Source organism: Cottoperca gobio, chromosome 19 (assembly GCF_900634415.1).
Source record: "Cottoperca gobio chromosome 19, fCotGob3.1, whole genome shotgun sequence".
In the NCBI taxonomy this organism is placed as follows: Eukaryota; Metazoa; Chordata; class Actinopteri; order Perciformes; family Bovichtidae; genus Cottoperca; species Cottoperca gobio.
The window spans coordinates 5030790-5041971 of record NC_041373.1 but is presented as its reverse complement, the minus strand read 5'-3'; the positions used below and the strand labels follow the sequence as shown (position 1 = coordinate 5041971).

Sequence of the window (11182 nt, the reverse complement as noted above, 5' to 3'; positions counted from 1 at the left end):
TCATTCTCTGGCATAATAAAAAGTACTGCTTGTATAAATAACAACAACAAGCTCAAGGCTTATGGGAAGATGTGAGTGGAGCTGGCAGACATACTGCTGCTCTTATATTCCCTTCTCTGCAGCATATATCATCATATGTTTTAAGGTGAGACACCCCAGGCAGGTGTTCTTTCATGCGCTGGTACATTTAAGAGTTTAGGCTATTTTCCCACTTTCAGACTATAGGAAAGAAAAAATCCTTTATGTTACTTGTCTATTTTTGTCTAGAGATTTGCCAAAAGTTAGCATTAGAGAATCCCTCATTTGCATATTTAAACATAACATTTCAGAAATCTTGTAATACAAAAGATAATTGTCTCAATGTAAGTAATCTGCTAGAGAAGTTTCATGGTGATATTTATTAGTCAAATGTTTTATCCTATTTGAAAGTATGACATTTTACCACACATCTTTAAAGACTCAAAAATGTGTTTTTTTTCTCAGACTCTGAGCCAGAAATCTTTTACAGAGGGGTTTGTATATATATAATTTATAGCCTGATTTATATAAAATGTTATTCTTAAAAACATGGCGAACATTTTATTTTTTATGGCTGTTTCTGCTTTATGGTGATACAAAGAGATATCCAAAATGTTCCCTGTAAAAACAGTCCAATATGTCTAATATGAAACAATCATTTTGAACCTGGCTTTATCCAATGTTCAGATTTCTGTTTTGTGTAATAGCAAAATAAAATCACTTAATGAAACTGGGAAAGTTTCTTGGTATCTATTAAAAGTGTTTACTCTATTGACATGTGGTGTCCCCAAACACAAGCAAACAACGCGCTCAAGGCTGTGGGAGGATGTAAGTGGAGCTGGCTGATGGCCTTCTGTTCCCTTCTCTGCAGCATCTGCTGTCCTTTGGAGTAAAGAATACACACGCTGGATGTTTTCAAGACCACACTGCACTCAGCCTGGCCTCGAGCCCAGAACACTGGCCTGTCTCCAGGGTAAAAAAAGAGCCGCACTGACACCAGATATATGTAAGCAACTCACACATACTCTCACCTGCGCCAACTCATAAACACACCCTAACTACCAGGGCACATTCTTGCACATCAGCATCTCCTTTTCATTCTGAACCTTTCCGTTAGTGAAGAAACCATTGAACTGTCACTGTTAATCCACGCCTCAGCCCTCCTTTCTCCCTCTCCTTTCCCAGGACATTTGTCAAGGTTACAGAGATGGGAGGGGAGGGGAGGGAAGCTGACACAAAGAAACACAAGGGGGTGAGCGACATGCAGAATGTATGAGACACCAGAGAGGAGGGAGAAGTGGACTCTCAGCTGAGCAGCTGCAGTGTTGTGTGGCTGCCTGTGAGAGGATTTTCCGAGGATTTCCATCACATCACAGGGCAGTCTTACGTCTTTGGGTCGTGGGACAATAAATTCCACTGCTGCTGGATCATAACAGGAGTCAGCTGATGGGGGGGAAAAAAAGAGAGAAAACAGTAAGAGAGATGAGGAGGTAGAGGAGGAGGGTGCGCGAGGCTGTTGAAGCAGCAGGAAGGGGGCTGGGCCTCTCTGACAATGCTCCGAGCCAATAAGGACTTTCGCAATGCCAACTTTGATCTGTGGACTTTATGTTCAGGGTGCAGCGTGAAGGCAGTTTAGCTCTGGCTGCTTGTAAGAGGACACAAAACGCATGGTGAGTTTGTTTTGAGGCGGTCACCAGCAAGGGAGCCGACATGCAGAATGTACCGGAGGAGTGGAGGGAAGGACAAGAGGAGGGAGGAGGAGGAGGAGATGGGAGGATGGGAGAGATGTTAGTGAAGAGGAAAGTGGATTCAGAGAGGAAGAAGAATGGAGGTGAAGAGGCGGAGAAGGAGTCACTGATGATGGAGCTGACGAGGCTGGTGCAGAAGATGGTGAAAGAGAGCAGCTGGTGGGAGAGGAGAGGGATCGATTGCAGCATCCTGGCAGCAGCATTCCTCTGTCTGCCGCCTGGTAAGTAACTTCATGGCCTACAACCTTTTCCCCGGATGAACAGGGTAAAAAAACTAATAGATATCACTATGAAACGTCCCCTGTTGATTACTCACATTAAAGCAATTCTTTTTTCTATTACATGTTTTCTGAAATGTTATGTTTATACAGGCAAATGAATCAAATGTGCTAATTTTCACATATTTTTTTTGTTTCATTTTGATGACACATTGAAGTCAAAGGTTTTAATAAAGGGGATATTAGATATCTCTTTGTATCACTCTATAAATCAGAAAATACTGTCAACAGCCATTAAAAACAAAATCAAAATGTTATGTAACTCAAGCTATCAATGAGATAAGAACAAACCTTCAGATTGTAGATAGGAATGACATTGGAAAGTTTGGCGTATGTAAGTGCTGCTGAAGTGGAGATTTCTGGCTCAGAGTCTGAGAAAAAAACAGAGAAAACGGCCTTTAAAGATATGTATTGAAAAGTCCTACTAAAGGTGAATATGGAAACATTTTAAACTAATAGATACCAAACTACCCCGGTTGATTTCATATATTAAAACAATAATTATTTCTGTTACAAACTTTCTGAAATGTTATGTTGAAATATGCAAATGAGGCATTATCTAATGCTAACTTTGAGAGTAAAGTTAATAACATGAACACCTAAATGTGTGTTTTGGATTTTTTCTTTGTTTACTAGTCTGGAAGAAGCAAAATCTCCCAAACTCTCAAACTTGACAAGTGAAAAACAGCGTTTTTGCCAACAGTGAAACTTTAAAGGTGACAAAGTCCTAAATGATGTTCTTAAAGAGGGGGTGATAAGTTATCACAGAAACTACAAAAACAGTATGTGTTGTACCTTTAAGTTATTGTTTTGGTTTTTGAGTTATTATTATGGTGAGGACTAATTACTGTGACAAAACATCTTGGCCAAGGACTGCAAAAAATAAGGTAAATACCACATTTACAGCATATTGATGTTAAATAATGTTTCTGATATATCAATGAATAAAATGTAGTAAACGTTGTGCAGTGGAATATGACTGCAATCAATACAAATGTAATAAGTACCGTATACTATATTCATCTTTTCATCACCTTGAATTATAGTTACTATATTGGCCATAAAATGCAGAATTTATAATATACTGCAGGAAAATGTAACATTTTGATCACAAGATATTTATAGCAAGGCTTTAACTAATGACTATTTTCACTATTTATTAATCTGTCAATCATTTATTTCAAATATTAAGACTTCTCAGAAAAAAAGATGATATCTTTAAATGAAATGTTTTGTCATTCTAAAATAAGGCTGCTACTATCGTTTGTTCAATAAAATGTCTGCAAATAATGCAATAATGGAAAATGTCGATCCCATAGCACATGGTATCATACTCGTATCGTAATATTACAAATAAAATAAATAAATAAATACACTAATCAGTCAGCCCTATCTGTCTCATTAATTAATTATTGTAATCTAAAACGTAATCATTTATCGAGCATGTTGGCATTTTGTAAATACAAATGCAACTCTCTCTCCTCAATCCAACATTGTTGTTATACATAACTGCTTTACATATTCACAGCATCCCATAGTTCCCCTGTATCTGGGTCACTGGTGGTCTGACCTCATTAGGACTAGTGCCTATTGTAACTCATGTCACTCGATCATTAGAAGTGACAGCTCTGAGCAGCACCACAGGACACCTAGTTGAAGCTGCAGCTGTAACCTAGACTTGTAGATGAGCCTGCAGTTACACATTGTACTGCGTTCTTCTGCAGCTTATCATTTGTGACTTTTTGTTATCATCCCAGACAGGAAAACGCTATTTTTCTATTTATCTTCTTCTTCTTCTTCTTCTTCTTCTTCTTCTTCTTCTTCTTCTTCTTCTTCTTCTTCTTCTTCTTCTTCTTCTTCTTCTTCTTCTTCTTCTCTTCTTCTTCCTCTTCTTCTTCCTCTTCTTCCCTTCTCTTTTGCCCTCTCGTGTTAATCATGTTAATCGTGAGTTTTCTTCGAATGTAAGGATGACGGCAATGGACGCCACCAAACGTTGTGCCTGCGGAGGCATCTGTCATTGTGTATCACAGAGCTTGTGACTTATCACCTCAAAATAGTCTGCTTTGAAATAGGAGGTGCAGAATATTAGCACGGTTTTATTGGGTTAGGAAGGAAACATGTCACCTAAAACCCGACTGTAAGAGACTCTTACAGCCAGTGTGACAGCAGCACATTCACCTGCAGGATGAGGTTACATTCTTTCACCTGATCTTCCTGCATGTTATGTTTGAAAGTCACACTGCTGCTGCAGTGAATTACAGACCCACACTGTGGGTGGCAGTGTGGGTCTGTTGGTCCCACACAAGTATTAGGGCCAAGCATAGGGGGATAAGAATGAGAGGAAGTGTTTACATTTCGAGAATACATTTGAAATGTCGAACTGCCAGTATAAGCGCTAACGCCAGCTTGATTTATTCTCAAAACTTTCATTTTAAATTGTCTAGTTTATTTTTGACATTTCGACTTTATTCTCAAAATGCAGAAAGAAAAATAACTTCCTCCTCTGATTACTGTTTTATTATGCCTGGCACTTATACTGAAAGTTCTTATTCTTGTCTCTAACACTCTTCCGTAGGAGTCTAATACCTTATACATAAATTAATGACTATAGATTGAAGTCCTTGTGCTCTGTGTTGCAGCCTTCCTGCTGCTGGGCTCCTCTCAGGTTCTGTACTTCTTAGCAGGCATGCTGCTGATGGCCATGGCTCATGGTGTCATCACATTCAAAGGGACACATCTGGCCAGCCACGGGTCTCTGAGCGAGTCGCAGACCTGGGGGAAGTTTTGGGCCGTCTTCTTCATCGAGGTGAGATGTTCAGAAATAAACTGAAGTTTATCATTCGACACTTGAGGCAAAGCCCATTCTGACAAAGATGACGCATTACAAGCTGCACCAGTGGTATGAAATGATATACACTTCCAGTCTTCCTGTGGTCGCTCCCCCCCCCCATCCCCTCACCTCGTTTGGAAGTGTTGTGCGAACGTTGTGTGGTTGGATGAGATTGTGTTTTAGTTGCATAATGTATTTATATATATTTTTGCTAACAGCAAACAGCTATATCCAGCATTGTGAATATTAGCTAGCTAGTTGACCTTTCTAACGAGTGTGTTGCTGAGACAGACACAGTTCTCGTTTCTCTTGATTTGTCCGTCGGAAAAATAATTTTTTTTGTCAGAAAGTTGTGGCGTAAGTCTGTGCTCAAGTTCTCCCATTGGGAGACTGCCAACACAAACAAAATCCTCCTACTGGCAGTTCTATCTCGTTTATTTGCTCCGTACAAACACAAAAGACGTGGTGTTATGGGGGGTTATGTTTCAGACTATTTTCTTTTATACTATACTTTGCTCTGCAGGTTACCTGGCAACCACACAGTGACACTAATACTCTAGGAAGTTGTTGTCCAATCCAGGAAATAGTCCAGCTCAAGAAATGTTACCCTTCATAAAACCCAAACTATACTTTGTTTTTGTACAAATGAAACAAACATGATACACAGTTTTAATTAGTGAGTTCTAGAGATGCTGGTCGGTGGGTTTGTTACTTTTAGCTGTTTCTCTATGATTCCAGCCTTTATGCTAAGCCAACTGGCTTTAGCTTCAAATTTAGCGTACAGACATGAGAGTGGTATCAATCTTCTTATCTCACTTTCAGCAAGAAAGCAAATAAGCGTATTTCTCAAAATGTCAGACTAATTCCTTTAACTTCCAGCGGTTTCATTGAAGCTGCTTAGACCAGTTTGCAGTTGTGCAGGGCAGCTGTCACAAAGCAGGTGTGAAAGTGTATGAATGTGAAGCAGGGTGAGGTCTCATGCTCAGTGAGCCTACCATACCCTTAAATAAAGGTGACATATGCTTACATGTTTGCTTACATGCATGGATAAAGTCAGGTTCAACATTATTGTTTGATTTTGTTGACATATTAGAGTCTAAAGTTTTTACAGAGGGAATTTTGTATATCTCTTTGTATCACTCCATAAATCAGAAAATACAGCCATATTATATAAATCAGGATATATATGAACAAACTCCTCTGTAAATATAGATAGGAATACAACTGGAAAGTTTGGTGTATGTAAATGCAACTGAAGTGAAGATTTCTGTCTCAGTATGAGAAAAAGCTATTTTTGAGATATAGGCCTTTAAAGATAGGTAAAGTTCTATACTTTTTTTAAAAAATATTCCTAATATATATCCCCATAAAAATCCAATAAGACAATTCCTTTTTGTATTACACGTTTTCTGCCATTTTATGTTTGAATATACAAATGAGGCATTATCGAATGCGGTGTTTAATAACATTTATTAACCTCAGTGCTAGAAAAATCAATTCAGTGAACCGTAGAACCTGTGAAATCGGATTTTTACTGAAAATCGTCTTTTCTTTGCCCCCATGCTATTATTGGCTGCTGAGAAAAAAACATAACAAAACTAGGGTAATGTCCAACATTACCATATATAGCCAATGTCTTTTCCTGCTTGTTTTATGTGTTGCATCGGTGATGTTATTGTTTGGATGTGCATAATCATGCCCATCTGTCCTTATCCATCCACTCAGATCTGTGGCTCATTCTCAGCGCAAGCCGGTGTTCAAGGCCACATTAAGATGCATCATGCTCATACTAATGTCATTGGACTGGGGGACTCCAGCGTATGGAAGGCCCCCTTCCTGCCTCGCACTGTCTACCTGTTCATAGCTCCCCTGGCCGTGCCTATCATCACTCCACTTGTTGCACTCGGTAAGAGGCGTCAAAGCACCAAAGAAGGACAGACGATTTATGAGTTTACTCAAATACTTCAACATTAAACGTGACTATCAGCATAAAGTTGAGATAGATTTCTTTCCCTCTGATCCTGTTCAAGTACCCGTGTTACCTTGTCTCTCTCACTTAGGTGTGAGTTTATTCTCATACATGTGATTCTCTGGCTTTGCAGCTCACCTGAGAGGACAATCTCTGGCTCTCGTGGCTAGGACCGTCTTGTTGGTAACACTGGGCCTGTATTCTCAGTACTGGCTGCTGATCCACGTCTCCGGCTTCCTGTCGCCTCTCAGCGCTCTGCTCTGTATGCTTGCATGCAGAGCAATGTTCTCTGTGCCGTATATCCATGTCAACATTTTCCAGGTGAGAAATACCTACACCATGCCTGCTGTAACCTACCTATGTTCAGTATACATTCTCAATCAAGAACAACAGTCAAAAGTAAGTTCTAGTAGCTCTGTAAGAGTGTATTTAAACACAGTAATGCTTTGCTAACATCAGCATGCTAACATGCACTCAAAAACAATGCTAATTTCGGAACCCATCGGCTATTGGTCTACGATTTATATATTTTTGGGGTTCTGGTGTAGCTAACTGATATCCGGGCCAAGGATTCCTTTTCTGTGCGACAGTCAATTGTTTAAAGTCCAATGAGACACGATGTCTAAGACCGGATCGTTTCACAAGTAGTCAGTTAACAAGCTAATAAAAAGCCAATAAAAAGCTAAATCATCATCAGACGTTGGCCGATGGGTTCTGAGATTGCATTTCGGCCAATGCGTTTTGCCTCTTTCGCTCTCCACACGGATTGTTTTCCTTTCATTCAACCAAAGGCCGCTAAAACGTGAATGGTCATTACTATCTGAACTACAAATAGAAACCAGAACGCCTTCAACACTAAAATCTTGTCCCGTTGCTTACAGATTCTGCAAACATATAAAGATATCTGTTTATAGAGATTCTAACAATGCTAACAGGCTGATGTTTAGCAGGTATAATGTTCTGCATTATCATCATTTTCTCTACACTTTGACCTACTGAAGGCGCTAGATGAAAAGTTAAAGGTGGAGTCAGTCAAAAAAAGTTGTGATCACAAAAATCAGTAGAATTCATCCACTGGAGAACATGAATGACATTTCATAACAATCCATCCAACAGTTATTGAGATATATAATGATTATGTGATATAACTGAAAGCTCCAGAACAGCTACTAAATGGACGACTACTCTGCTAACACTGAATTCACCTCTCACAGATTTGGTGAAGACTGCTGGTTGTATCATTTCATGCCAAATGATTATGACAGCATCTCTTGTTACACAAACTCAATGCAGCATTGTGTTCTCGTAGATCAGACCAGTCAGTGAACTAAACGGATAAAAAGGAACAATTCATGCATGATTTTCCCACATGGAGTCTGAGTGCTGCAGGTCATTGTGCATTGTTCTGATCAAAGTGTGTGAAACTGGATTAGAAAACACAGGTTCTTGATGTGAAGTCAAAGGTCTAACAGGGGAAAGTGTTTGTTCTCTCTGGGGGGGTCACCCTGAAAACCTGCTCTCCCCTGGATCCTGGTGCCTTTTGTTGGCCATTGCCCTATCTTTTCCAACTGAACTCAGTGCTCCTCTCTACTTCTAGCCAAAGATAACCTTAACTCTGGTGTCTCATTTGTAAACATTGTGTACTGTGTTCACTGTGTGTCTGTTTTTAGCAGACTTTTAAACAAGGGCAAATCTGCACAACTAAACCTCAGCTTCAGGTGAAATGTTGAGGTTGTTATGGTAATGTAACTATTCATTCATAAATATAGGCTAATCGTGAGTAAGCCTTTTTTTCTTGCTTGTTTATTGTCCAAAACAATAATCAAATGTGGAACAGACTGCAGTTTTCATACTTTTCCTCAAAACAATCTCAGATAAAGATCCACTCAGAAGATTTTGTGGAGCTTTCACTTGTGTCCCACCTCAGTAGATAGAATGGAGATGTGACAGCCATCTGCTGTGGAGGATCATGTTATACGACTGAAAGCTCCAGAACAGCTACTAAGTAGACATTATGGCCAACAGATTACATAACCTATGTTGCCTTTAGACATTTAACCAAACTTGTCTAAAATTGTGTGTTATTGGCAGCACATTGGCCTCCACATGTTCTCTTCGACCAACCGACCAAAGAGGATCTACCAGATGACCCACGGGGTCCTGAACCTGCCACGTAACCCCCTGCTGGACTGGATGTTTGGACACTCCCTAATCAACTGCCACGTGGAGCACCATCTCTTCCCCTTCCTGTCTGATAATATGTGTCTAAAGGTAAGGTTTAAACCACAAATGATTATGTATTATCATATACTATCTACATACGGGATGGACTTTCAGTTCAGATCTATTGGATTGATTTCCCACACAAAGGGAGATATAAAATAGAGATATTTTTATATTTGAGGTTAGAGTTCACAGGTGGGAACAAACAGGAAGCCACTTTCTTAAAGGGACACTTTGGACATGAATGTCAGTATAATAATGTATAATGTTTTCTTTGGAGGACATTAGAGCAGTGCAGACTTCCCAGGTGTTACACATCAGCATGTACCTGAATGGTGTAAAATATGGTAATTTAACAAAGCACAAATACATTTTTGTAAACTGTTCTACATTTTTAATATTAAGGAAATAAAAGAAACTGCTCACTGTTAGTGAACATAAAGCCCATAACTTTAGAATCTAATTCAAATACTTTCAATAAAAAAAAAAGTTTATTCATCTCAAAAGGACAATTAGTTGCTGGGCATAGAAGATAATAAAGGATCTTGATCCTCATGGATGTTGAGGATCTCTAATTTTTAGCAATTATAGGCTTTTTGTATTTATGCAAACACAACAGCAAAAATAAAACATACATTTTTTGAGTGGCAGCTCAGCCAAAGAGGGTGAATGGGCTGTTGCTCGGGCAGCTTCAGCCGGGCCTTGTGCACGTCTTTGCATCTGAGGTTTCTCAGGCCTGAGACTTGGACTTGGGTGTGGAGTGTAAAAGACCTTAGCATTGAGATGAAGGGGCTAACGAACAATTCTTGTTGCATTATGGGAAATGTAGGATTCAGTGCTTTTTTTAGTTTGAATCATAAGGACTAAAAGTCAGGATACGCCAGCCACTGCTGCTTCAATTTAACCATCTTTACAAAAATATGTCTCTTGTGAGCATCCACCTTAATGGGAGAGCAACACCAAATCCACGTAAGACCCCAATACTACCTGAAAGTACACGGTAACTCCGTGATCGTCACCTCTCTTATGGTTTTGCACCTTATTGTTATTGCATGTTAAACATTTATATTTACACTCTTCCCAGTTTGTCTGCTACACAGTAATACAAATAAAGTTTAATCTTATTTATATATTCGTAGCAATGTATGTCCATTTACTGTAGATGTTCAAAAGTGTCCTATTTAGTTAGAAATCCCTTTTGACTTGTATAAAACGGTGTGTCTCTCCTCCCGGACTCTCCAGGTGAAGCCTGTTGTGTCCAAGTATCTGACTGAAAAGCAGCTTCCGTACCAGGAGGACGGCTACCTCTCTCGTCTGCACTTTTTCTTCCACAAATACCAGGACCTGATGGTGTTTGCCCCCCCGATCACAGAGCTGGTGGGAGTGCAGTGAAGGAGAAAAACTATTCAGACTAATAACTGCTGCTGATCCAAAGCACAAGCTTCAGTGTTTGAGGGTTACACCCTCCATGATCCAGGTGTGAAGTCTCTGTCATACAGAATACGTTTGAATCAATTACATATTATTTACATATTACATGTAGTTTGATATTAGGAGCTTAATCAATGATTGTTAAAAAAAAACCAATCCTTTCATGAACCTAAGGAATGTTCTGCACTTTTAGAGGTCATTTAATAAATAGCACAACGATAAGCCTTAAACCAAAAGCTGACCGGATTATGTTTAAGTACATTAGATGGTTTCAAACTGCCTCCTATAACTCCAGATCTAGAGATTCAGAGGATCACATGTTATGAGACATGATCCCACTGGGAGAGGAATTTATTGTAGCGGTAAAAACTAACGATCAATTAAGGTAAAAGTTAAGCACAAGAGTAGTATATTAAAAAGAGTAATAGAGATACAATAGTGTTATGTTGTTGTCAATGCAAATGTTCAATTTGCTGTGTCCTCAGCTGCTCGACTGTAGTTACAGTACACACACACACACACACACACACACACACACACACACACACACTCTCTCTCTCTCTCTCTCTCTCTCTCTCTCTCTCTCTCTCTCTCTCTCTCTCACACACACACACACAGGTGCCTCACTGTGTTTGTTTTCCTGATAATAAATTTGAACATGAATTTTCATGAATTACACATTGTT

The 11182-nt window shown here is 39.4% G+C and overlaps 1 protein-coding gene across 3 annotated transcripts; it reads left to right on the top strand.

The window, feature by feature from the left end:
- The first annotated feature begins 1453 nt into the window (after positions 1-1453).
- fads6 (fatty acid desaturase 6) lies at positions 1454-11182 on the top strand. 3 transcript variants are annotated; one of them, XM_029456848.1, is made up of 6 exons: positions 1454-1987; positions 4726-4850; positions 6600-6780; positions 6977-7242; positions 8935-9114; positions 10309-11182. In XM_029456848.1, the coding sequence occupies exons 1-6, from the start codon at positions 1729-1731 to the stop codon at positions 10456-10458; spliced, it is 1161 nt and encodes a 386-aa protein (XP_029312708.1). In that variant the 5' UTR covers positions 1454-1728; the 3' UTR covers positions 10459-11182. The 3 variants fall into 3 exon arrangements, with proteins under 3 accessions (XP_029312708.1, XP_029312707.1, XP_029312709.1); XM_029456847.1 differs by having other exon boundaries at positions 4684-4850; XM_029456849.1 differs by having other exon boundaries at positions 1729-1987; positions 4684-4850; positions 6977-7164; positions 10309-10458.